This window comes from Danio rerio, chromosome 20, assembly GCF_049306965.1.
Source record: "Danio rerio strain Tuebingen ecotype United States chromosome 20, GRCz12tu, whole genome shotgun sequence".
In the NCBI taxonomy this organism is placed as follows: Eukaryota; Metazoa; Chordata; class Actinopteri; order Cypriniformes; family Danionidae; genus Danio; species Danio rerio.
The window spans coordinates 54,984,440-55,012,234 of NC_133195.1; the positions used below are offsets into that span (position 1 = coordinate 54,984,440).

The 27,795-nt window shown below is 35.3% G+C and overlaps 2 protein-coding genes across 4 annotated transcripts in view; both read right to left on the reverse strand.

Moving 5' to 3' along the window:
* mia3 (MIA SH3 domain ER export factor 3) overlaps positions 1–27,795 on the reverse strand; it is a 449,969-nt gene that overhangs the window by 318,261 nt on the left and 103,913 nt on the right. The window lies entirely within an intron of this gene.
* brox (BRO1 domain and CAAX motif containing) lies at positions 113–27,347 on the reverse strand. Of its 3 annotated transcripts, none has more exons than XR_012395474.1 (14): positions 27,260–27,347; positions 22,643–22,756; positions 21,117–21,223; positions 20,333–20,429; positions 19,968–20,063; positions 17,161–17,233; positions 16,511–16,616; positions 12,526–12,615; positions 10,912–10,997; positions 6,702–6,783; positions 6,339–6,489; positions 3,334–3,493; positions 2,620–2,927; positions 113–567 (listed from the first exon to the last, which is right to left on the reverse strand). XR_012395474.1 is itself a non-coding variant. In XM_073932391.1 (14 exons), the coding sequence occupies exons 3-14, from the start codon at positions 22,741–22,743 to the stop codon at positions 2,841–2,843; spliced, it is 1,236 nt and encodes a 411-aa protein (XP_073788492.1). In that variant the 5' UTR covers positions 22,744–23,446; positions 23,602–24,254; positions 24,715–25,982; the 3' UTR covers positions 113–2,840. The 3 variants fall into 3 exon arrangements, 2 of the variants coding, with proteins under 2 accessions (XP_073788492.1, NP_001007428.2); XM_073932391.1 differs by lacking the exon at positions 27,260–27,347 and adding exons at positions 23,602–24,254; positions 24,715–25,982 and having other exon boundaries at positions 113–2,927; positions 22,643–23,446; NM_001007427.2 differs by lacking the exon at positions 113–567.

Sequence of the window (27,795 nt, forward strand, 5' to 3'; positions counted from 1 at the left end):
GCTTTGAGATGTGTAAAGCTGCACTAAGCTTGCCACTATGTGATGAAGCTGAATAAATACAATATATTTTAAAAAGTATTAGGAGAATTACGCATGTCCAGAGCACAAAACACACGGTTAACACACACTTTAATGGGGAAAACCATTAAATGCATGACAGTGAGTTACAAGCTGACATCATAGTATGCGAGTATATGATGATGAGTACATGTCGATGATGCAGAGATGAAAAAGGAAATCTTTACAGAAATTAAATGCAATCCTGGAGTGTTTTCTTACAATGCAGAATAGTGTTCAATAAATATACAGAAAATCGTTTACTCTTAGCAGTACCTCTTAATTTGCTGATTACAGACCAAACGTACAACCTCTGCAGTATTTTTCACAGTCTTCGTGACGTACTGAATGTGAAAGTGTGTGTTTTGTTCATGTTTTTCAACAGATTGAAGCAACAGTGTCATATTTATAACTTAAAGATTGAGAGAAAATAAGCTACCCATCAAATCAAACCAGCACCAAACAAATGTACAGCACAACAATCCAGATCTGGATCATCTGGACAGGTTCCTAATCAAAATATAAGAGAAATGACTGTCAGAAATATGTGAAAAATCCACTGAAAGCTGAAATTAGAGACCTGAAGAAAGCTGATGGCACTTCACATCACCGGTTTATCCATATAATCTGCTTGACTAGTCCTCGATCTGGGATGTGTAACTGGTGTGTCAGTATAACTGGGTACTTTTATTGATTTATTAATTGATTTGTAATAGTATAAGCCTGATAAATGTGCTTGTTCTCTCCTGCCATTAACATGTTAATCATACAGCAGGTATTTTAAGTGAATTAAGTTAGCAGTACTAATGATTATGGGATTATAATAATCAAATCTGCTGTTGTAAGTTGATTGTGAGCTCTTTAGACAACTGTCAATAAATATTATCTAATTTTAGAAAGATAATTATTGCATTATGACATTTTATTCATGGCTGTATGTTTATATAATAATTCGTTTTTAATAAATTGTATAGTTATTATTATTTTTGTGATATTTGTGGACATAAAAATAGATAGAATAATAGATTGATAGATTCATGGATGAATGGAAAAACAAATAGATGGATAAATGGATGGATGGATAGACAGAACAGAATGATGGATGGATGAACGGATGGATAGATAGATAAAACGATAGATAGAACAATAGAAATAACGATGGATAGATGGAAGGATGCATGATTGGGTGGATAAACCAATAGATGGATAAATGGATGAATGGATGGATGGACAGAAAGACAGACAGAAAGATAGATGGAATGATAAATAGAATGATAGATGGGTGGATGGATTAACAGATAAACAGATGGATGAAAGGATGGACGCATATATATGAAGAGTTCAGATGCAAAAACCTTTAATAGCCGTCTGAAATGCTGTTCTAAAATGAGCATTTCTCTCAGGATCAGGATCCTATTATTTGCCATAAAACTGGATTTACCATTAGAGCAATAGCCTAGTCGTTAGCGCGCCGACATATGGTGCAGTAGCACATCAGGGCGTCCCGAATTCAAATCCCAGCTCGAGGACATTTCCCAATCCTACCCCCCATCTACCCCCCCCCCCCTCCCACTTTGCTTCCTGTCCTATCTAATGAAGGCCAAAAGGCCAAAAATAAATCTTTACAAAAATTTTACTGAACATACACACAGGAGCTAGAGAAAAATGTCCACTTTAGGAGAACATTTCAGATGGTATTTAGAGGTTTTTGCATCTGATCTCCTAAATTCTAGAACTGAATTTTTCCTCAGAAATAGATTTATCGTTTAACATTTAAGAAATAACGATTAACACAAATCTGCTTCCTTAATATTTGTTATTGTATGCAAATTACATTACAAAATGTACATATAATCTAGAAATAAATTAGTAATACAATTACAATTACTAACAATTCAGACCAAATAACAAATAAATGTACATTGTGGTGTAAATGTAGTGTAAATGTTTATTAGTCACATCACCAATAGTTCTCTAGCTGTACATTAATTAATTAATTAATTAGTTAGTTTTCACTATAGAACATTTCAATGTGGTGATGCCATTGGACCATAAACATGCTTGTTGTCAAACTATTTTAATAACTGTTACACGAGGCAATTCAATCATACCTCAATGTTAAAAAGGCTTTTATAGCATTATTTATCAATATGTGGACCTTTTAGTATTCTTGAGAGCTATGGAAATACATTAGGACCATTGTTATTGTTTACATCCCTCAAAATGGTCTATTACAGTCGTTAGAATCTTAAATTTGAGTTAAATTTGATCATGTCATGAAAACAATGTCATAAAGCAATAAATCTTAATGCTCAAATTGTTTTATTTTCATTATCAAAATCCGAATTTCTTCATATTCTTCTTTAGATATTGTGTGAAATCTGACAGTCGCTTCTTAGATTTACTGGATTTATATAATTGTATTATTTGTGTAAACAACTGATAATTAACCAGCATCACTATAAAGAGTCAAACTATCAATATTTACATCCACACACACACACAGAGAAGAAATAAAAAACAGAGGATTGACCTATAGATGTAATGCTTTAAACAACTTACCCTAACAGTGTGGCTAAAATGGGCTGTTTTGCTACAGAGAGATCATCAGTGCAAATCAGATCGAGTCTGGCTGATTAGAGTTAATTCTTCATCAATTCGTCATTTGTTTGTGGAGGAAAAACCTTAAACAGAATCCCAGCACAAGATGGACGCCACTGTTATTTTACTATGTTATATAGGTATATATGATCAGTGTGTGTGTGTGTGTGTGTGTGTTTGTTTTAACAGACAACGCAGCCTGTGTCCTTCTGCGGCTTTAGATCTGGTTCTTTCACCGGCTTGATCTCCTCTTCAGGCTTCGCTTTCGCCTGCAAGAGAAAAGAAAATGTATATATTTATTTATATGATTTATTTAACATTTTTCATATTTTACAAACATAAACAATAGCCATTAAGAACAAAGATGGAACTGAAAAAGGAAAAAAAATAGAGAATACAAAAACAAACTGTACAGGTCCACACTTAGATACAAAATCTCAATATCCATTCATTCATTCGATTTCTTTCGGCTTAGTCTCTTTATTTATCAAGGGTTACCACAGCAAAATGAAATGCTGTATTCCATAGCTGATTGAACTTCTGCAGCATATATTTTATAGAGCGGATACCCTTCCAGCTGCAACCCAGTACTGGGAAACACCCCCCCACACATACACACACACAATCATACACTACAGCCAATTCAGATCATCAAATCAGTTCAGATCTGCTGACCTTGTCGTCTTTGTGTCCTCTGGTCAGGTCAAAGGTGGCGTAGACTTCAGGGGTGCACTGAGCGCTGAGCGGCGGGAGCTCGAACGCAGTGGGTTCAGCCAAACCATAACTGGCCTTCAACTCCAGAGCCGGAGCTTCAGCCGGAACCTTGTGGAAGTATCTGATGAACACAATCAGCCATATGAACACTGAGTAGAGTATTAAATGTCTTGTTATAGATGGATAGATATGGATGGATGCATAGACAGACAGACAGAGAGACAGACAGACAGACAGACAGAGAGACAGACAAACAGGGAGGGAGGTAGATAGACAGATAGATAGATAGATAGATAGATAGATAGATAGATAGATAGATAGATAGATAGATAGATAGATAGATAGATAGATAGATAGATAGATAGATAGATAGATAGATAGATAGATAGATAGATAGATAGATAGATAGATAGAGAGACAGACAGACAGAGAGGGAGGTAGGTAGGTAGGTAGGTAGGTGTAGGTAGGTAGGTAGGTAGGTAGGTAGGTAGATAGATAGATAGATAGATAGATAGATAGATAGATTGATAGATAGATAGATAGATAGACAGACAGACAGAGAGACAGACAGACAGAGAGACAGACAGACAGACAGACAGGGAGGTAGGTAGATAGATAGATAGATAGATAGATAGATAGATAGATAGACAGACAGACAGACAGACAGACAGATAGATAGATAGATAGATAGATAGATAGACAGACAGACAGACAGACAGACAGACAGACAGACAGAGAGACAGACAGACAGACAGACAGGGAGGTAGGTAGGTAGGTAGATAGATAGATAGATAGATAGATAGATAGATAGATAGATAGATAGATAGATAGATAGATAGATAGATAGATAGATAGATAAATAGACAGATAGATAGATAGATAGATAGATAGATAGATAGATAGATAGATAGATAGATAGATAGATAGATAAATAGACAGATAGATAGATAGATAGACAGACAGACAGACAGAGAGACAGACAGACAGACATACAGACAGACAGACAGGGAGGTAGGTAGGTAGGTAGATAGATAGATAGATAGATAGATAGATAGATAGATAGATAGATAGATAGATAGATAGATAGATAGATAGATAGATAGATAGATAGATAGATAGATAGACAGACAGACAGACAGACAGAGAGACAGACAGACAGACAGGGAGGTAGGTAGGTAGGTAGGTAGATAGATGATAGATAGATAGATAGATAGATAGATAGATAGATAGATAGATAGATAGATAGATAGATAGATAGATAGATAGATAGATAGATAGATAGACAGATAGATAGATAGATATTCTATATTCCCTTGCTAGATAAACAGTTTTTTACCATCATGAATTTCGGAAGAAAATTATGAATAAACATGACATAAATACAGCAGCTTGAATCTGTACTGTGGTTCCTGCTAGAAGGAAAACAGCTGCGATCGGAAGTTATCGAGAAGCAATTATATTTTTCTGGATTGCATGTGTTTTTGAGGCCTATGATGGATTTAAAGCCTTTTACCAAACGATCACACCGGTGTGATCAGCCTTGGTCTCACTAAAAGAAGAGACAGTACTGTCTCAATGTGATCTCCTGGCTAAATGAAGGAAATAATAATAATAATAATAATAATGTATACTATTTGTTAAATTATGTATTAATTGTATTTTATTACCGTCTACTCCTACCTAAACCCAACCCTCACGGTAATTTAGAAATATTATTTATTATAGTACAGTGTCACAAAAATTCGGCTACATTGACATGAGTATCCTCAGCTGTATCCTATCTAGACTGCATCCTCTCCTGCAGCGCAGACTAAACAAGGTGGCGCACGTTACCCGTCATACATAGATATATACACTAGATATCACATAGGGACCCTGAGCAGGCGTCAATAGCGCCGCCACATTGGTACAGTGCTCCCAGGACAAGTGTCATTCAACCACACTAGTCAAGACAGTGTTATTAGGTGAAGATGCGGGACTTTAGCGCTGTCTACGAGTGTAGAAATGAGCAAACAAAGAAAACAAAGCACAAAGGCAGAACATTTCATAGGTAATAGATAGATAGATAGATAGATAGATAGATAGACAGACAGACAGACAGAAAAGACAGATAGATAGATAAAGACAGACAGATGGACGGACGGACGGACAGACAGATAGATAGAAAGAGAGACAGACAAGACAAGACAAGACAAGACAGACAGATAAGACAGACAAGACTGACTGACTGACAGACAAGACAGACAAGACTGACTGACTGACAGATAGACGAATGGACGGACGGACAGACAGATAGATAGACAGATAGATAGATAGGCAGACAGATAGATAGACAGACAAGAGTGACGGATGGACAGACAGACAGAAAGACAGAAAGAAAGACAGAAAGACAGACAGACAGACAGACAGACAGACAGACAGACAGATAGATAGATAGATAGATAGATAGATAGATAGATAGATAGAGAGACAGACAGACAAGACAGACAAGACAGACTGACGGACGGACGGACGGACAGACAGACAGACAGACAGACAGACAGATAGATGATCAAGTCTTACACTGCATGATGCTCAGCTAATTATTACATTTGTAATATTTGTATTATTTTTTGTATTAACTCTGAAACTGCGTCACATTTTGGATGCTGCTACTGACCTCTGGAGGTCCCATTTCCAGCTCTAACCACATACTGAAGACTGACATTAAGTACAGTGTATTTTCCACAAAGGCAACCTGGTTGCTGAAATATATTTTGGCTAAACTGACTTTGGGCCAACACAAAGACAGACGTTTTGACACGAAACGCTCTCAAAGCAGAATAACCAACTTCAGCATTGTTTCTCAAATAAACGAACATGTTCAATTAGCACGTTTCTTAAATGTCTACAAGCCTATTATGGTGTTTTTATGCTTTCAAAGAGTTACACGCAGCACCTTTAAATGTGCTGTTCATCTGACTCACATGAAGCCGTTCTCTCTCTGGCATTTCTCCAAGGTGTTCTTGATGACGGCGCCCAGTTTCTTGAAGAAGAGCTGTTCGGAGGGTTTGGCGGTGCTGCCGGGACCCTTCATCTGACGGTACTCTTTACACAAGACTTCAGCGCGAGAGTAACCTGAGCACACAGAGAGAGCAGGATTAATAAAAGCTGTCCAAGTATTGTTCATACTTACTTCATGTTAGTGAATACAATAACTAAAGAAACCTATAGTAAAGTGTGATCGCAGCTTTTATTTTTAGGTGAACTATTCCTTTAATGTTAATGCTAAATACCTTAGCGTTATGAAATATGTATTATAGTACTGAAAGGATTTATTATTTGCTTACATTTCTCAGCTTCCTGCAGGGATCTTATGGCCTCTCCACATTTATCGCCCGCTAGAAGAGTCTGTCCATGATAGCAGTGAGCCTGTAACAAACAAACAATACTAAATATCAATTATAGCATGAAACAGAAGATGTTAGGTCTGCCAATATATAATTTCAGCAATAATATCGCAATATAACCATTCGCCAATAGTCACATCGCAGGACATGCAATGTTGAGTCTGGATTAGAACTTTTCATTTGCATGTTTTTGAGGCATGTGCAGTTATTAGGATTAAAAGTCCTTCATGCATATAATCACACCGGTGTGATCAGCCTTGGCTGGTCCCTAAAGAGCATTATCACACCAGTGTGATTAGAACATCATCAACGTCATCTGATGGCATGTGCTGAGGCACAGAAACAGATCACAATTTATCCATGCTTTCAAACAGACAACAGCTATTTTAGGTTTTAGACGTTCAAATACACATAAATACAAGTAAAACATACCATTTAAGGCAGGGGTGTCCACACTCTGTCCTGAAGGGCCGGTGTCCTGGAGAGTTTAGCTCCAACCCTAATCAAACACACCTGAACCAGCTAATCAAGCTCTGATTAGGTATACTAGAAACTTCCAGGCATGTGTGTTAAAGCAAGTTGTAGCTAAAGTCAGCAGGACACCGGCCCTCCAGGACCGACTTTAGACACCCCTGATCTAAGGTTTGTCAAATACACACCAATGTCTATGGAGATGGCAATAATAATTATTTCTCAATATAACTGGACGATGTGCTTTATTCACGTACGATACACACTGTTTATCTTACTAAAATATTTTCTATATTCCCTTGCCAGATAAACAGTTTTTTACCATCATGAATTTCGAAAGAAATTTATGAATAAACATGACATAAATACAGCAGCTTGGATCTGTACTGTGGTTCCTGCTAGAAGGAAAACAGCTGCGATCGGAAGTTATCGAGAAGCAATTATATTTTTCTGGATTGCATGCGTTTTTGAGGCCTATGATGGATTTAAAGCCTTTTACCAAACGATCACACCGGTGTGATCAGCCTTGGTCTCACTAAAAGAAGAGACAGTACTGTCTCAATGTGATCTCCTGGCTAAATGAAGGAAATAATAATAATAATAATAATAATGTATACTATTTGTTAAATTATGTATTAATTGTATTTTATTACCGTCTACTCCTACCTAAACCCAACCCTCACGGTAATTTAGAAATATTATTTATTATAGTACAGTGTCACAAAAATTCGGCTACATTGACATGAGTATCCTCAGCTGTATCCTATCTAGACTGCATCCTCTCCTGCAGCGCAGACTAAACAAGGTGGCGCACGTTACCCGTCATACATAGATATATACACTAGATATCACATAGGGACCCTGAGCAGGCGTCAATAGCGCCGCCACATTGGTACAGTGCTCCTAGGACAAGTGTCATTCAACCACACTAGTCAAGACAGTGTTATTAGGTGAAGATGCGGGACTTTAGCGCTGTCTACGAGTGTAGAAATGAGCAAACAAAGAAAACAAAGCACAAAGGCAGAACATTTCATAGGTAATATTAAGTTTTTACGTTTTTGTATGTTCTGAACTTTTGTGCTAATCAGGTAACGTTATTGATGATAATAAAGTCACTTACTGCATTCACCATAAGGCAAAGCAGCTCCAATTCGCACTAAATACTCGGCTTATGCTAGTTTTGTTGAATAAAATCAGCAAACAATGCAAAAGAAATATGACAACGTCAGTATGAGAAGTGAAAGCAGGAGAGCAGCTGTGTTTCAGGACATGATTAGATCAAGTTTAACAAGGAGGGTGGATAGTACATTTCTGTACACACAAACACAAGCTTTTTGTCAGGAATGGCAGTGCGGTCACTGATCCATCAATGTAGAAAAGTGATGTAAAATTATAATTTTCGTAATAAAAAAAAATTATTTAAATACTAACATCCAGGAAAACTCCCGATCATAGATATGTGTATATGTGTATATCTCTGGCTTTGGATGGCCACAGTCCTCCACTGTACCTTGGTCCCCCCCGCATTCATTTCAATGGAGCGCTACCCTGTACCAAGATGGCGGCTCAACTGACGCATTCCTTCCAATAGACAACAACAGGGTAGGCGACATCTAATGTATATATCTATGCCCATCATATAGCAAAAAATAGGATCATTATTAAGCAGTTAAAAAAACAAAATATATGTTCTTTTGCATATTTCAGAAACTGGAGTATCAGAAATTTCACATTATAATTAGAACATTCGTCTATATTTACAGAAAAGGGCAAAAAGAAAATACGATTTACACATAGACCATTGGGGCTGGTGGGTCACGTGATAAATGACGCCTCGCAATGGGAACTTTCGAACGCAAAACGAATTCTACATAACGGTCACAATAAAAAAACTCACGCAGGAGGGTGAAGTATTTAAAACTCACGTGAAAGCATTCAGGCATAGGAAATTGTACCTAACTTAAAAAAACTATTTATTTTATTGAACTATTATTATTAATATGCTGTATCTGAATACTGTTAGACTCAGGAAACATAAAACACTGCATGTATCTTTTTTTTTAATTGGTTTTATCTATGCTTATAGATGGGTTATGTAAGAATTGAAATATTGCAAATATTCTGATATCTTTGACAATTCAAAACATGAGCTGAAAACAGAGACTGATAACTTCACAACTCAGCAAGGGGAATGCGGGAAAAACCAGTTCCTGCTGCATTTGCATCTGAGTCTGCTTCATCCCCCCAACTCACACATATGGTCATTTCAATGTTTGAATGTTCTAGAATTAACCAAACTGACTTTAACTATCATGTTTGATATCATTTGAAATGTCTCAGTGCGATTGGTACAATGGTCTCATTCTCTCAGAATTAGACATAATCAGAACAATAAATATATAACTTCAGGCATCTTTTGAACCACTGAGAGGGGTGTGCCACTAAGTGTGAATGCCTTTTGTTCACACCCCCTTCCTTGAGGGAATTCTTGGATTATTTAAGGTAAGGCCTAAGAAGGACTCAGCGCGATTCTGCCTAACCAGATCAGCCCATAACATGGGGTCTGCCCCATGTTATGTATATTTCAAAGTCAGGAATGCATCTTTTTCATCTTGGAGTTATCTTTGATAATTTGATGTTTTGTATTGATCGTTTATGAATTGACTGATTGAATTGGCATAATACATTTACCTGACTAATAAATTGTTATGTTTTGAATGATTCAAACAGAGTTCGTGTTATTATCACTGATAAATGTTGTTGTCCATAGCACTACAAGCCACTGTACAGGTTAGTAACGGACTAAAACATGTTAGACGGAGCAGCGTGGCACGCTATTCAATGTTGTTAGAGATCCGACTAACAAATTGGCATTATTTCATGTATACTTGGACTGTAAAAGGCCAACTATTTAGAACAACAAAATATTGTTGAAACTACTTTAAATGTGGATATTTAGGCCTTCATCTACAATAGTATAATCCTGCGCGATTATTATTAAAATACTTTGTCTTGATTAAGTAGATAACAGATCCATGGGGACCACATAAAAATCTCCTAAATTGAGTAAGTAGTGTTCTGCCTTTTTAGGAGAGTGGTTAATCGCCTCTGTTTAATGACCAAGACTGACAAGCTTGTATTAAGAGATTGTATACCCGGCCGGTGCAAGACTCGAGATGCTATCGGAATCTGAGTAAATGAAAATAAGGTATAATAACAAATAAAAGAATATTCAATCATAATCTAAATTAATGTGAACGGAAACAAAATAACCTTCTCAATGTTTTATAATTGGAGTCAGATAAAACGAGGATAAACATATTAATATTCTAAACCATCTCATACTAAAATTGGAGTCAGATATGAGTTAAGTTTAATATAAATCAACATTGTGCACTGGAAAGACCGAACATGCAGTGAACCTTCATCCACCATTGGATACCGTCATTGGACCAACTGGCTGGACCCTACAGTTATTATTACTCATGCATGATTTACGCCCCTACAGAATCATCCAAATCAATCTAAAATGATACATTTTTCCCAAAGATGTTCAAGTCATCTGGTGAAATTGTGCTCATATCGCAATAAATATTGCAGATGAATAACATATGGCAATGTTAGACTTTTCCAATATCGTGCAGCCTTATAAGATGTGTTTGCGTTCAGATGGACTCACGTAAGCCATGTAGAAGTGCTGCTTCAGCTGCAGGTATTTCTTCCATTTACTGCTGCATTCTGGATCCAAAGTGTTCAGAGTGTGATCTGAGCAAAAACAGGAAATCCAAAATATTTCGATGCTTCATCAATATGAGTAAAATTGTTAAATATTTTTTAGCGTAAGTATTTTTAGTTTAAAAGAACTGTCTACTATTTGAATATATTGAAAAATGTAATTTATTCATGAAGAAAACCGTAAATTTCATTTACAAACTTGCCAATTGCCAAATAATAAATGATAAATAAGATTTACTTTAGTGTTACATGGAGAAAAATATATAAGAGACATATTAGTATTATTTAAATCCTATTATATAATTTAACACAAGTCACTTTGGATAAAAAAAAAAGTTTAATTATGTTTTAGACTTTATTACCGGCCACTTTATTAGGTACACCTGTCCAACTGCACGTTAATGCAAATTTCTAATGACTTTCGGATAGAAAGGCAACAGTGACTCAAATAAGCACTCATTACAATCGAGATCTGCAAAGGAGCATCTCTGAATGCACAACACGTCTAACCTTGAGGCGGATGGGCTACAGTAGCAGAAGACCACACCGGGTGCCGCTCCTGTCAGCTAAGAACAGGAAACTGAGGCTACAATTCACACAGACTCACCAAAACTGGACAATAGAAGATTGGAGAAACGTTGCCTGCTCTGATGAGTCTCCATTTCTGCTGCAGCATTCAGATGGTCGGGTCAGAATTAGGCACCAACACCATGAAAGCACCCATCCTGCCTTGTATCAGCGGTTCAGGCTGGTGGTGGTGGTGTAATGGTGTGGGGGAGATTTTCTTGGCACATTTTGGGTCCATTAGTACCAATTGAGCATCGTGTCAACACCACAGCCTACCTGAGTATTGTTGCTGACCATGTCCATCTCTTTATAACCACAGTGTCTCCATCTTCTAATCACTACTTCCAGCAGTATAACACACCATGTCAAGGCATGAATCATCTCAGACTGGTTTCTTGAACAAGACAATGAGTTTACTGTACTCAAATGGCCTCCACAGTCACCAGAACTCAAGCCAATAGAGCACCTTTGGGATGTGGTGGAAGAGGAGATTCACATCATAGATGTGCAACTGACAAATCTACAGCAACAGCAAAATCTCCAGTACCTTGTTGAATCTCATGAAGGATTAAAGCAGTTCTGAAGGCAAAAGTGGGTCCAACCTGATACTAGTAAGGTATACCTAATAAAGTGGCCGGTTAGTGTAGTTGACGTATGTTTCTATTCCATTTTAAAATATTTGTATTATTTTGACTTCAGTTTGAGAGATTGTAGTACTTCAGCTTTAACTAATATTTAATGAATTAACAGTACAAAAATAAATCAAATTAACTTTGAATAATCTTTTGGAACACTACAAATGTCATTATACTGTCACTTTTAATTTCACGTGTCCTTTGTGAATAACAGTATTAATCATAATATATTAGCTATGATATAATGAATATATTATTTATTATTATTATGAATATATAAAATGTATATATTAATAATAATTATAATTAATAATAGATTAAATTCTTAATTAATATATTATTAAAGTAAAACTCACCGGCTTTCTGGTAGAAGTTGGCAGTCTCGAAGGCCAGCGCTGCAATGAGGGAGGCATTGTGCTTCAGCTCAATGGCTCTGGCGATGGTCACTGAAAACCCGCGTACACAAACACACAAACACAAACAAAGACACCCACACAGACTCAGTTTTAAGCATTTTAAATTAGTTTTCCTTAAAATTGATTGATATACAACGCAAGTATAATATAAAGCAAACTGAATCAATTATTAATGTAAAATAATGCAAAATGCTTAAATAAATGTGATGTGAAAATATTGGACTCTGTTATTTACTGCTGGTCTGTTATTTACTGCTGGTAAACTTTGTTTAAAGAGTGAATGAGAAATTGACTGAAATATCACAGTAACCGAGTTGACACATAATGAATCTACTATTGGTGAATCCTAAGTATTTTGCTCAAATTAATGAGAGAGAAATAACCACACAGCTCAATGCCTTCCAGAGTTTCCCGCCATAAGGACATTCCAGACAGCATTTGGAGCAAGTCACATGCTTTTTCTAGTAGCACTTTACAGAATGCTCTGCCTTTAAAAACCAATGTAACAGAGATGACCAGAATGTAGAGACACACACTAAATGTGTTTTTTTATATCTGAAATGACAAATAATACTTAAAATAGATGTTTCATGGAAATAGTAAACAGAAAAAACATGAAAATATCAATTATTTGATAATTAAAGCTGAATGTATGATTCAGGAGGCAAAGACTGTCAAAAATAGGTACAAAAGGAGTCTTTTGGGTAATATTTAAGACATAAAATGTGCACAAACATTATATTTAGGCGACGCGGTGGAGCAGTAGGTAGTGCTGTCGACTCACAGCAAGAAGATCACTAGTTCGAGCCTTGGCTGGGTCAGTTGGTGTTTCTGTGTGGAGTTTGCATGTTCTCCCCGCGTTTGCGTGGGTTTCCCCCACAGTCCAAACACATGCGGTACAGATGAACTAGGTAGGCTTAATTGTGCGTGTGTGTGTGAATGAGTGTGGACGCAAATTTCCCAGAGATGGGTTGCAGCTGGAAAGGCATCTGCTGAGTAAAACGTGCTGGTTAAGTTGGCGGTTCATTCCACTGTGGCGACCCCGTATTAATAAAGAGACTGAGCCGAAAAGAAAATGAATGAATGAACTTTGTATTTAGACATAACTTGATGGAATTAGTGTTATTATTCAAAGCGGCTTCATTAAAGGGCACCTAGGTTACCTCTTTTTTCAGATTTATTATAAGTGTTTTGCGTCTCTAGAATGTGTATGTAAAGATTCAGCTTAAAACACCCATCAGATTTTTCATTATGCCTTTTACTAGATCCTGTTTTATACATCTTTACACCAGGGGGTCGTTTTGTCGTACTGCGCCTTTAAGGCGAGTCCTCCCCGCCTAATGTTTCTGCGTGCCTTAATCTCCTCCCTCAGCTGCATCAGACAACAGACAGACTTAAAGGAAGAAGGTCTCACGTAGCGTTTGTGAGAAATTCAACAGTAAGAACTTTACCAATCAGTATTTGTTGTGCAGTTGCATTGATTAGTGACATGCAATATCGTTACAAAGTTTACGCACGAGTGCACACACACACCGGAGCAGACACACACAAAAAAAATTTCTAGTTTCTCACCAGTTTTATCATCTCTTCACTGGCTCCCAGTCCAATTTAGTATTCAATATAAGTTATTGCTACTAGTTTTTAAAAGTTTGAATGGACTGGCACCGATTTACATCTCTGAGCTTCTTCACTGGCACACTTCATCGAGGCCAATCAGGTCTGAAAACACGTTTCAGCTAGTTGTCCCCAAAACGCAGTTAAAAAAATCAAGAGGTGACAGGGCTTTTTCTGCTGCAGCCCCCCGACTGTGGAATGGTCTGCCTTTACAGATCCGGTCATGTTCTTCACTTGGTGCTTTTAAGGCCCCGTTTACACTAATGCGTTTTAGTTTGAAAACGCATAAGTTTTGCTACGGTTACGCCAACCGTCCACACTACGCCGGAGTTTTCGAGCGCTGAAAACGGAGCGTTTCGAAAACGCTGGAGAGGCCGTTTTCATTCTGAAACGCTGCTGCTCCGTCTCAGTGTGGATGATGGAAAACGGAGACATCTAAAAACGGAGGCGGGGCTAACATACAATACATAACATACAATAAGTTTTTACATTATAGGAAATAAAGGCAAGCGATCAGTCAATATACAAAATAGGCTACGTGGCCTCTCTGATTGGGGCTTTTCCTGAATATTAAGTAGCCTAACACACAGTTCAGTCCTGCATTCTCTCCTTGTAAGTTCAGACTTCGCATGTTTGATCAAGGCTGCAGTCTCTTCTTCTCAGTTTGATATGGAAAAGCAGACTATACCGAGAACACGGGTAAATCTTCAAAGGGAACAGTGTACTTCATAACGTCATTCACATCACCCTGGCTACGTTGTTTCACTTTCTCAACAATAAATTGTATACATGAGGAACTGCCTATTTTTATTTTAATATTAACAACTAAACAGACAGCAGAAATGTTGAGGCATCGTGCTGCATGAGCGTCATCTTCACTGTGTGGATATTTATAACAAAACGGAGCCGATAACAACTGCCTCCTTTCAATTTCAGTGAAAATACGAAACACACCCTCTCTTCTGCTGAATATCAGTTTTAATAATCGATAATTATAAAAGTATAACATACAATAAGTTTATACATTATAGGAAATAAAGGCAAGCGATCAGTCAATGTACAGAATAGGCAACGTGCTTACATTAATCATTAACTTATCTTTGCGCTCAGCCAAAACACCTTACCTGAGAAAAAGTAAGATTCTAATGACCAAAGTCAGGGAATATGTCGTTAGATAAAGACAACAAGATGAATGAAATATCCCGTTTAATAAATATAGTGAGATTAGATCCAGCGGGAGATGCTTGATGAGAAGTCCGACTAGCAGAGCTCTTATCTGGGTAGATGAGCTGCAGCGCTTGCCCGAGAGTGTGTGTGTGGTCACGTGATGTGCGTTTTCAGCGTTTTGGTGTGGACGGAGAGCAGTTCAGAAACGCTGGGTAAAACGCGAGTGTGGACGCGGATCGTTTTCATTCTAAAACGCCGTTTTAAAACTAAAACGCACTAGTGTAAACGGGGCCTAAGTCTCATCTAAAAAAATCACCTTCTGTCTCTTGCCTTTGATTGTAATTAATTAATTTTAATCTGTTTTATATATTTTGCACAATTTTTATATATAGGTATAGATTTTGTATGCTGGTCGTTTTGTAAAGCACTTTGGTCAACATCTGTTGTTTTTAAATGTGCTCTATAAATAAAGCAAACAAACAAACAAACAAACAAACACAGACAGACAGACAGACATGTGACAGGATACAGGCTAATCTCCGCTGCTGTGTGGATATCTGTTATGTCAATGTACAAAATAAACCTGATTTAACGTACACAAAGCGGTATTAAAGCGTTTTCTTTTATAACTGTTCTGACACGCGGCTGTGCTAATGAAGTAAAGCTGAAGTAAATCGCTGTACTTCATAACACACATCACTGTTTTAAAACATTTTGAACATGTGAAACTTACTCTTGATCTCGTCTGATGATGATTGATGATCCTAGCGAACTGAACAGACCTTTTATTCCCGGTTGCTTTGCGCTCTTCCTGTCTTGTCGGTATGATTATATGCATTACTACGGAGACATGTTAATGCGCGCAGCTGTCAATCAATTCAGTGGGCGGGGGGACCGCACTTCTACGTCAAGTTGCGGTCGGTTTGAAAACCGCTCCAATTGGTCCACCGTTTATATGTTATTAAATTAAAAAAAAGGACTGTGTGTGTTTATATCACCCCAATATGACGGCCTATACACTATATATACACACATGTCTGTCCAAACAGCTTGAAAAGCAGATTTTTCACCATAGGTGCCCTTTAAAGTATTTCTTTTTAACAGAAGGATTATCAAATGTGATAGTGACTGGAGTGTGTTTTACCTTCCTGAGCCTCTGCTTGACTCTGGACGATGTACGTGTCGATAACTCGCGGCTCCAGATCTCGACCCTTCTCTGCTGGAGTGATGAGCCGAGGAATATGAGTCTCCTGATGGCCAAAAAGACATAACACTATTTCAGGCAGGTGTGTTTGATATGGGTAGCAACTGAAATCTGCAGGAAGGTGGCACTCCAGGAACAGGGTTGGCCACCCCTGTATTATGGTTACCATTAAAACAGCCGTAGAGGAGACTGTTGCAGTGCCAATCAATGCACAAACACAGAAGCCAGAGCAAACTGAAAATTACATGTTGTACACATAATTAGGGCTTAATCAACAATAACGGGGCAGGTCATGTCAGATTTTGGTGTTGATTTGAAATATGTCATTTAAATGATAGTTTAGCGATTGTTTTTTCGAGATTTAAGGATTCCGCCATATATTTGAATAGGGCTTTGGTCTTGGTTGAGCTGCCTAAGGGCTTGCAAATATGCCTGCTGAGTGAACAGACTTTCCTCGAAAGAGACTTTGTTTGTAAAAAAAAACATAAAAGTCATAAAAGTTCAAAAGTCTTGTCATAACACCTCCCAGTTTCAGGGTTTCAGGGGCAGTGTGCGTGCTAAAATCACTAGCTTTTTGTTTTCATTTTTACCTTAAGGGTTTTAAATATCCCAGCAGCAATTTTCAAACTCTTGTGAACATCTTTGGCCTCCTCCTCAGTGATGCTGCAATAAAAAAAAAACGCATTTAGTGCAATAATGATTACGGCTGCGTCTCAATCAGCCCTCAAGCTCCTGAGGTCGTTCATCAGTAGGTTGTGTGCATGAATTCTGGCACTAGTAAGGGTTGATGAGCTTGGTTCACTACACATTGGGACACACTGAGAACATCCTCACGGTACATTATCAAAACTGGAGATTATAAACCATTTTCATATATTAATTTTATTATGTTTAAACGCATTAAAGCTAAATAATTAGATTGTTTCATATACCAGCAACATTTCAACTATTAAACAATTAGAAATGTCTGCTAGATCTTTACTAACCTATCTAGCTCTGTTCATTCATGTTAAAAAACAAATGAGTAATGGAGTCTTTTTAGAAAAACATCTCTCGTTTGTCCAATTTTGTGCTTCCAAACTTTCGTTAAGGGTGCATGGGCAGTGCATTTTGGGACTTTTTAAGGTGCAAATGTTTCAGTGCACTAAAGGAATTATGCGATTGAGACTTAAAATGATTGATGGCCAGATCAGGGCACTAACTACTGAAGAAGGGAGCTGATTGAGACACCCTAGATCTCAGTGTATTTTTTCTAGATTTTTACACATTAGGGTAAATGTGCAGTAAAACTGTGAGCCTGTTTTATTTGTTTAATTAACCGGCTAACTTTAAATCTCATGTATTACATTTTTAATGATCATCTATATTAAATATTGACTTGAAATTTGAATTATTTTATTAAGTGGGAAAAACGGTAGAAGAATTATATGAAAGACTTCTCTATATTATTTAAATCCTATTATAATATTTAATGCAAGGTTTTTCACTTTATACATCTGCCAAATGCATAAATATGAAAAATAATAATTTTTAAAATAAGTTTTCAATTTTATATATATATATATATATATATATATATATATATATATATATATATATATATATATATATATATATATATATATATATATATATAAACTTTTTATATATATTATTTTTGATATATATACATTTTATATTTTACTTATTAATTTCATTATTTATATATATATATATATATATATATATATATATATATATATATATATATAGTTATATATATATAATTTAATATATAAGTTTAATTAGTTATATATATATATATATATATATATATATATATATATATATATATATATATATATATATATAGTTAGTTATATATATAAAATGTTATATATATATATAAGTTTAATTAGTTAATGTTAGTAAATGAAATTAAAGTTATCCGTTGTTAGTTCGTTTACTCACAGTGCATTAACTAATGTTAACAAACCTGAATTTTAATATGAATAATGCATTAGTAAATGATAAACTGAATATTAGAGGCTGTACTAGTATTGTTTGTTATTAATTTATGTTAGTAAATACATTAGGATTAATAAAACCTTATTGTAAAGTGCAACCTTATTTATTTATTTTTATTTCCAATTTAATTTGAATTGTGCAAATTTTCATGACTTCTGTTTTTTAAATAATACATATCTTTATTTCAAATAACAAACATGTTTTTTACTGGAGTTTATATTAGTCAACCATATCAACACTGAGACACAAAACTAGCACATCAATGCAGGAAACGTGGTTGCTAAAAGTGGAACTATTTTGCAAAACATCGGGGCTCTCATTTATAAATGTAAACTTATATTTACAATCTACACCACCTGACAAAAGTCTTGTTGCCTATCCAAGTCTTAGGAACAGCAAATAATAACTTGAACTAGTTGATCATTTGGTGTTAGAAGTGTCTTATATGAAAGGCAAAAGCCTCTAGATGACGCTGATTTGGGCACAATAAAATATGATCATGCCTTGATTATTAATGATTTCTTTAGGACAGTAAGGTCTAAATCTACTTAGACTAAAGTCTCATCACTGAACAGAAATAATGTCCAGTATAGAATATAAAGTCCTGCTGCAGTGAAAACAGAATGAATATTGTGTCTGACTCCATCATGAGCTTGGAGCTTGGAGTTCATCAAGAGTCTTTGTGTTCATCTTCAATGCCTCCGCCTTCATCTTACCCCAGACATGCTCAATAATGTTCATGTCTGGTGACTGGGCTGGCCAATCCAAGAGCAGCTTGACCTTCTCTGGTTTCAGGAGCTTTGATGTGGAGGCTGAAGTATGAGCAGGAGCGCTATCCTGCTGGATAATTGTCCCTCTCCTGTGGTTTGTAATGTAATGGGCAGCACAAATGTCTCGATACCACAGGCTGTTGATGTTGATCATCCACTCTGCAGATCTCTCGCACGCCCCCATACTGAATGCAGACCCCAAACCATGTTTTTCTTTTACCAAACTTGACTTATTTCTATGACGATCTTGGCTCCATGTGGGTTCCAGTAGTATTTGTGATGCAAAAATCCACTTTCTGCCACTTCCAAATGATCAACTAGAAGTCGAGTTATTATTTGTAGCTCTTACAACTGGGATTGACGACAAGACTTTTGTCTAATTGCGCTAATTTGCACAGCTGTAACTAAACTCCAAGTAAACATATTAAACTTCAATATAAACTTAACTGAAACACTTTAAACGATCCTTAATAAAATAAAATACATCTTTAGCACAGCATACATTCCCTTTTAGGAAGGTTTCTATGCAAAGTTATATAAATGAGACCTCTGAGCTGTACACAACTACTTAGAGAGGGTTTACAAAGCTAAATCTGATCATAATAAATCATAAAACTTACTTCTCCTTTCCAGCCAATCGAGAGGCAAACTTGGTGTACCACAGGGCCACATTAAAGGCCATAGACACCAGCTCAAACACGGCATCCTGCTGCGCACTGAAACACACACAGTTGCCATTCTATTCATTTTTATTCAATTTATCTTCAAACATTGTAATAGTTTTTGTTAATGCTACTTATGTACGCAATGATAAAATGCATTCTAGCTTAAGGTACATTTCAATACAACCATTGCATTCAAATACACCTAAAATGCATCAGAAATAAAGACCAGCTCACCAATTTGTTTCCTTTTGCGTTCTAATATGAAACCAGCAACAAAAAAACACTGAGCTAAACAATAAAACCAACTCTGTCTGAGTTACCTGGCTATATTTCCCTGTAAAGTGTCGGTCCATTTGAAATTCTGGATGAATCTGAGCTTGTTCTCTTGCGTAGTGCCATCAAGCGGTAAAATGAAACCTGTGCACATTCAGAAAACATTTCAACACCACAGACAAAACAACAACACCGAGCCTCTGAGAAAAATAAATGCAAATCAACAAAACCAGAATAAGCCACATGTCAATATCAGACGAGGAGGTGTATTACAGAGAGATCCTTACTTTATGGTTTTATCCTATCTGTTTGGTAGCCATGATCATTTCAGGTATGACCACATTTAGGACGAAAGCTTTTACAGAAAAAAATCACTTTTATAAGGGCTTTAAACCTAGCTTTGTGGCAGTAGTGTGTGAATATAACCAGCTTTTAATTGTGAAAATGCATTACTTGTATTTTTTTATACTCAGACTTGATAAAAACAAGTCTTTGATCGCCATTCTCCCTTTATAAATGAAAAAAGCCCCGCCCACTAGTGACCATCTCTCCCTCATTAGCATAGAACATCAGTCTAGATTCTGACACACAGGTATTTCTAGCTCCGCCCTTATTTGAAAAGAGCACAATCTCATTTGAATTTAAAGTGACAGTCTTTTTTCTTTTTTTTTTCTTTTTGAGCTGAAACGTCAAATACAAACTCCAGGGACATCAGAGACTTATTTTACATCTCACATTACATAATTGAACATATCATATCTTGAGTTAAGACCTAAGATCCTTTTCTGTAATACCCTCAAAGAGCCTCAAGAAAGGAGATAATTCACAAACCCTGTAAAAGAGCAAAATACTCATCGCTGGATTTCTTCAGGGTGTCTGGAGAACATGTGGCATCTGTGAACATGTCCAGCAGTCGAGCGCGTGCTGTTCGCAGGTCACTGAAACACATAATGTGTAATATTTTTTACATTTTCATTCATTCATTCATTTTATTGTCGGCTTAGTCCCTTTGTTAATCTGGGGTCGCCACAGCGGAATGAACCGCCAACTTATCAAGCAAGTTTTTACGCAGCGGATGCCCTTCCAGCCACAAAACAAATATTTCTGAAGCAAAATTTACCAGTGCAAAGAACATTTTACAGTATTTTTATGCTATACTTTTCTTTTGGAGAAAGTATTATATCTGTATATTTGGCTTTAATAAAAAAATTATTATAGATTATATATATTTTTTAAATGCAAATACTGATGTGGTCAATATTATTAGCCTCTTTAGAAATAAAAATTTTAAATTTTTGAAAGACTTGCCTAATTAACCTAGTTAAGCCTTTAAATGTCACTTTAAGCTGTTTAGAAGTGTCTTGAAACAATATCTAGTCAAATATTATTTACTGTCATCATGACAAAGATAAAATAAACCATTTATTAGAAATTAGTTATTAAAAATATTATGTTTAGAAATGTGTTGAAAGAATCTCTCTTTTAAATATCACTAGAAAACATTTTTTCATGCAATAATAATTTTAATAATTAATAATTTTAATTAACTAATAATTTTTCCCTAAACTGTACCTCATAATTATTGTAAACATATAATGTTATAGAAATATCCACCTAGTTTATACTGTATGATGTGCAATATATTCATGCTGGTCACTTTAAAGATTTACTTTTTTAGTTTTATACTTATTACATGTCGTATTGTGTGCCTTATGCCAAGAGCTGCTGAACAACATTTTATTGTGCCTGCAGAATGACAACAAAGATGATTGATGTTGATCTTAAAGGAAATACTCATGAAAAACAGCTGAAGTCAAAAAGATTTGCCTTCCTGTGAATTTTTTCTTTTTCAAATATTTCCCAAATTATGTTAAAAAGAGCAAAGAATTTTTCACAGTATTTCCTTTAATATTTTTTCTTCTGGAGAAAGTTTTGTTTGTTTATTTCAGCTGGAATAAAAGCATTTAAAAAATAAAAGATCAATATTATTAGCCCCCTTAAGCAATATTTGTTTTTTATTGTTTCTAGAACCAACCACTATTAAACAATGACTTGCCTAATAATCCTAACTTTACCCTAATTAACCTAGTTAGGCGTTTAAATTACACTTTAATCTGAATACATAGTCTTAAAGAATATCTAGTCAAATATTATGTGCTGTCATCATGGCAAAGATAAAAGAAATCAGTTATTAGAAGTTATTATAACTATAATGTTTAGAAATGAGTTGAAAAAAAACTGTCTGATAAACAGATATTGGGATAAAATATTAAATAATTAAAATTTAACAGAAGGGCTAATAAATCTGACTTCAACCGTATATGCTGAGGCCGAGTAAACAGATAAAAAACCCTCACTTGCAGATCTTATTGGCCGCAGGGCTGGATGCCACGCCATACAGATTGAAGGACACTGGGGCGGTGGCTTTCAGAGGGTTTCTGTGGAACCAGTGAGTCATGATGACCAGACACCTGAACAACAAACATAATATTCATTAATTCAGTTTCATTAAAGCAGGTCAATAAATTCTCACCAGCCACAAAAACAGCTATTCAGACTGCAAGCTAGACATATTGGTATTCAGTAATTTAATATACATTAATAACGACAATATTGATGTCTTGGGCACTTCAAAATACTGTGAATAATTATTAATTATTTTAAAAAATTTTGGAGTGCCTTCTAAGAATGTTCAAAATGTTGTATTGTACCCAGAGCGCCATCTGCTGTTTAAAAACTACCTAGAGCAACATCTGGTGTTAAAAAACTAGCCTAGAGCGCCATTTGCTGTTTAGAGCAACATCTGGAGTTAAAAAACTAGCCTAGAACCCCAACTAATGTTTAAAAACTACCTAGAGCAACATCTGATGTTTAAAAACTACCTAGAGCAACATCTGGAGTTAAAAAATAGCCTAGAGCGCCATCTGCTGTTTAAAAACTTACCTAGAGCAACATCTGGTGTTAAAAAACTAGACTAGAGCGCCATCTGCTGTTTAATAACTAACCTAGAGCAATATCTGGTGTTTAAAAACTAACCTAGAGCAACATCTGCTGTTTAAAAACTAAACTTGAGCAACATTTGTTGCTTAAAAACTAGCCTAGAGCAATATCTGGAGTTAAAAAAAACTAGCCTAGAGTGCCATCTGATGTTTAAAAACTACCTAGAGCAACATCTGGAGTTAAAAGACTAGCCTAGAGCGCCATCTGCTGTTTACAAACTAACCTAGAGCAACATCTGGTGTTTAAAAACTAGACTACAGCACCATTTGCTGTTTAAAAACTAACCTAGAGCAATATCTGGTGTTTAAAAACTAACCTAGAGCAACATCTGCTGTTTAAAAACTAAACTTGAGCAACATCTGTTATTTAAAAACTAGCCTAAAGCAATATCTGGAGTTTAAAAACTAGCCTAGAGCGCCATCTGATGTTTATAAACTACCTAGAGCAACATCTGGTGTTTAAAAACTAACCTAGAGCAACATTTGGTGTTTAAAAACTAACCTAGAGCAACATTTGGTGTTTAAAAACTAACCTGGAGCAACATTTGGTGTTTAAAAACTAAACTTGAGCAACATCTGTTATTTAAAAACTAGCTTAGAGCAATATCTGGTGGTTAAAAACTAGCCTAGAGCGCCATCTGTGGTTAAAAACTAGCCTAGAATGCCATCTGCTGTTAAAAACTAACATAGAGCTCTATCTACTGTTTAAAAACTAACCAACAGCAACATCAGGTGTTTAAAAACTAGCCTAGAGTGCCGTTTGCTGTTAAAAACTAACCTAGAGTGCCATCTGCTGTTAAAAACTAGCCTAGAGTGCTGTCTGCTGTTAAAAACTAACCTAGAGTGCCATCTGCTGTTAAAAACTAACCTAGAGTGCCATATGCTGCTAAAAACTAGCCTAGAGTGCCGTTTGCTATTAAAAACTAACCTAGAGTGCCATCTGCTGTTAAAAACTAGCCTAGAGTGCTGTCTGCTGTTAAAAACTAACCAAGAGTGCCATCTGCTGTTAAAAACTAACCTAGAGTGCCGTCTGCTGTTAAAAACTAACCTAGAGTGCCATCTGCTGTTAAAAACTAACCTAGAGTGCCATCTGCTGTTAAAAACTAATCTAGAGTGCCGTCTGCTGTTAAAAACTAACCTAGAGTGCCGTCTGCTGTTAAAAACTAACCTAGAGTGCCGTCTGCTGTTAAAAACTAGCCTAGAGTGCCTTCTGCTGTTAAAAACGTGCCATCTGCTGTTAAAAACTAACCTAGAGTGCCTTCTGCTGTTAAAAACTAACCTAGAGTGCCGTCTGCTGTTAAAAACTAACCTAGAGTGCCATCTGCTGTTAAAAACTAACCTAGAGTGCCATCTGCTGTTAAAAACTAACCTAGAGTGCCGTCTGCTGTTAAAAAAACAGCCTAGAGCGCTGTCTACTGTTTAAAACTTACTTAAAACTGCCTTAGAACTAACTAAGAATGCTAAAAACAAGCTTAGAGCTCCACCTGCTGTTAAAAACGAGCCTAAAGTGCTGTCCGCTGTTTAAAAATTAGCTTAGAGAACCATTACAGACTAGCGCTGTCTGCTGTTAAACGCTAGCCTAGAGCGACAACTGCTGTTAAAAACTAGCATAGAACACCATCAGGATTAGTGGATGTTAATCACAAAAGCAACTGGATGAAGACTTACAGTCAAACATTTTCATGTTTATCTGGCTTACGACATTGACAATTCTCTGACTATATTTATTTTGTTTGTTAACTCTGTACAGTAAGAATACATTTGCTGACAAAAGTTATTTTAACTAAAATCAGTGTAATGACAACTACACAAGCACTTACTAATGTAAAAAAAATCATAAACAGCCTATTAAGTGACAACCACAACAAATACAGCAATCTACATACATATTATTAAAAGACATTTTTAAAGTAGAATTAATTATTCACAGTATTTTAAGCACTAACAATATCATTATCCCAATATTTTATTATTGAATATCGACACGTCTAATCCTGTCCATCTTGAGCAACCGGTTATATGCACTTATTTGCACAAATATATCATGTACATTTTGACAATGAGATTGTAATTTATTTAATGGTTGTGATTGATAGACTAGTTATATGAAGTAAATAAAATAAGCACATTTAATGTCTATTAATATTTAGTCCTAACAACACATCAGTCCTCACAGTAATTTTATTAATAGTTTAATCATAACAGAAATTATGTAAAAACAAAATCAAGACATCATTTGACTAACAAATCAATGCATTCATTTATCTCAGCCCCTTGTTTATCAACAAATATTTCAGTAAAAAAAACATACAGACCAACATATTACTTAAAAATCAGCTACAGTTAAAGCTTTATCATTTAAGTACAACAGAAACCGTTTATTTATAATAGAAATTCTGTAAAAAAAAAAATTTAAAAATCAAGGCGTCATTTGACTAAAAATACTGATTCATTTATTTAAATCGGCCAAATCAAGAAATCTATGACGCAAAAAACATACACAGAATAATAAATTACCTAAAAGTCAGCAAATATTAAGGTTTTATCCTTTAATAGCAACAGAAGCGGTTTAATTATAATAGAAATTATGTAAATAGACTGAAAATAATGTTAAATTTATCTTAGCCTTGTTTATCAACAAATCTATCATACACAGACAATACATTACTTAAAAATGAGCTACTATTCATGCTTTATCCTTAATTACAACAGAAACAGTTTGATTATAATAGAAATTATGTAAATAAACTGAAAAATACTGATCCATTTATTTATCTTGGCCTTATCAACAGATCTACGACACAAAAAATCATACACAGACTAATAAATTACTTAAAATCAGCTACTATTAATATTTTATTGTTTAATTACAATAGAAACAGTTTAATTATAACAGAAATTATGTAAATAAACTGAAAAATACTAATCCATTAGGTTATCTCGGCCTTATCAACAAATCTATAATGTAAAAAATCATACACAGACAATACATTACTTAAAAATCAGCTACTATTAAAGCCTTATTGATTAATTAAACAGAAACAGTTTGATTATAATAGAAATTATGTAAATAAACTGAAAAATACTGATCCATTTGTTTATCTGTGCCTAGTTGTTTCTCAACAAATCTGTCAATAAAATCATACACAGACTAATAAATTACTTAAAAATCAGCTACTATTAAAGCTTTATCATTTAATAGCAAGAGAAACAGTTTAATTATAATAGGAATTATGTAAATAGATTGAAAATACTGATCCATTTATTTATCTTAGCCTTATCAACAAATATATGACATAAAATTTCATACACAGATTAATACATTACTTAAAAATCAGCTACTATTAATAGAAGAGTTTAATTAAAGCAGAAATTATGTAGACTGAAAAATACTGATCCATTTTTTTCATCTCCTTTATCAACAAATCTATCGTACAAAGACCAACGCATTACTTATAAATCAGCTACTATTCATACTTTATCGTTTAATTACAACAGAAAATGTTTAATTATAATATAAAATGCGTAAATAGACTAAAAAATATTGTTCAATTGATCTCACCCTTGTTTATCACACACAGAACCCAACATATGACTCAAAAATCAACTCCTCTTAAAGCTTAATCGCCTAATTACAACAGAAACAGTTTAATAATAATTACAATTATGTAAATAGGCTGAAAAATACTGATTATTTATCATCATTATTTAACATCTCGACCTTGTTTATCAACAAATCTGTTAGTACAATATCATACCTATACCAATACATTACCTAAAATCCTCTACTCCTAAAGCTTAATTGTCTACATATAAAAACACCGATTTGTGATCTTAGACTTGTTTACAACCCGAATACAAACTGAGAGAAACCAACTGAACCAGAGACTCGCTGTTCACGACAGCAGTTACAGACCTAAATCCACCAACAGACCCCTAACGCTTGATTTAAGAGAAACAGAAGTGTTTTTATACCAGAAACGTGTCGACTGTCAAGATGTTTGTTGTTTTTAATCGGCGATACTCCAAAAGATGTATGTGTATAAGGAAACGCCAAAACAATGAACGCTCTTCCGGTATGACGTGTGCTCTGCGATGACGTCACGCGCGTACGCCCATTTACTTTGAACGCGCGGAATGCATACAGTATGTAAATATGTGTGTGTATGTATATGTATATTTATTTTTCATAGTATTTTTTTATACTCTTTTTTTATCTCCCCCCCCCCCCCCAAACACCTGTTATGTTTTTTGCTTCATTATCATTTCTTGTAGTGTTTTTGCAATTCCTGTAATGTTCCTGGATATAGCTTATATCTGAGTTTGCATTATTACTTTATGTAATGGTTCAAAGCCTAAAATAAAAATAAATAAATAAATAAAAAACGTGCAGCATGCATCATTACTTAGCTGCATGTTTGTTTTAGTAGCGATTATAACTTATATATGTAATAAAATGTTTTGTATATGCAGGTAGAGGCGAAATGTCGAAAGAATACGGTCACAGAATT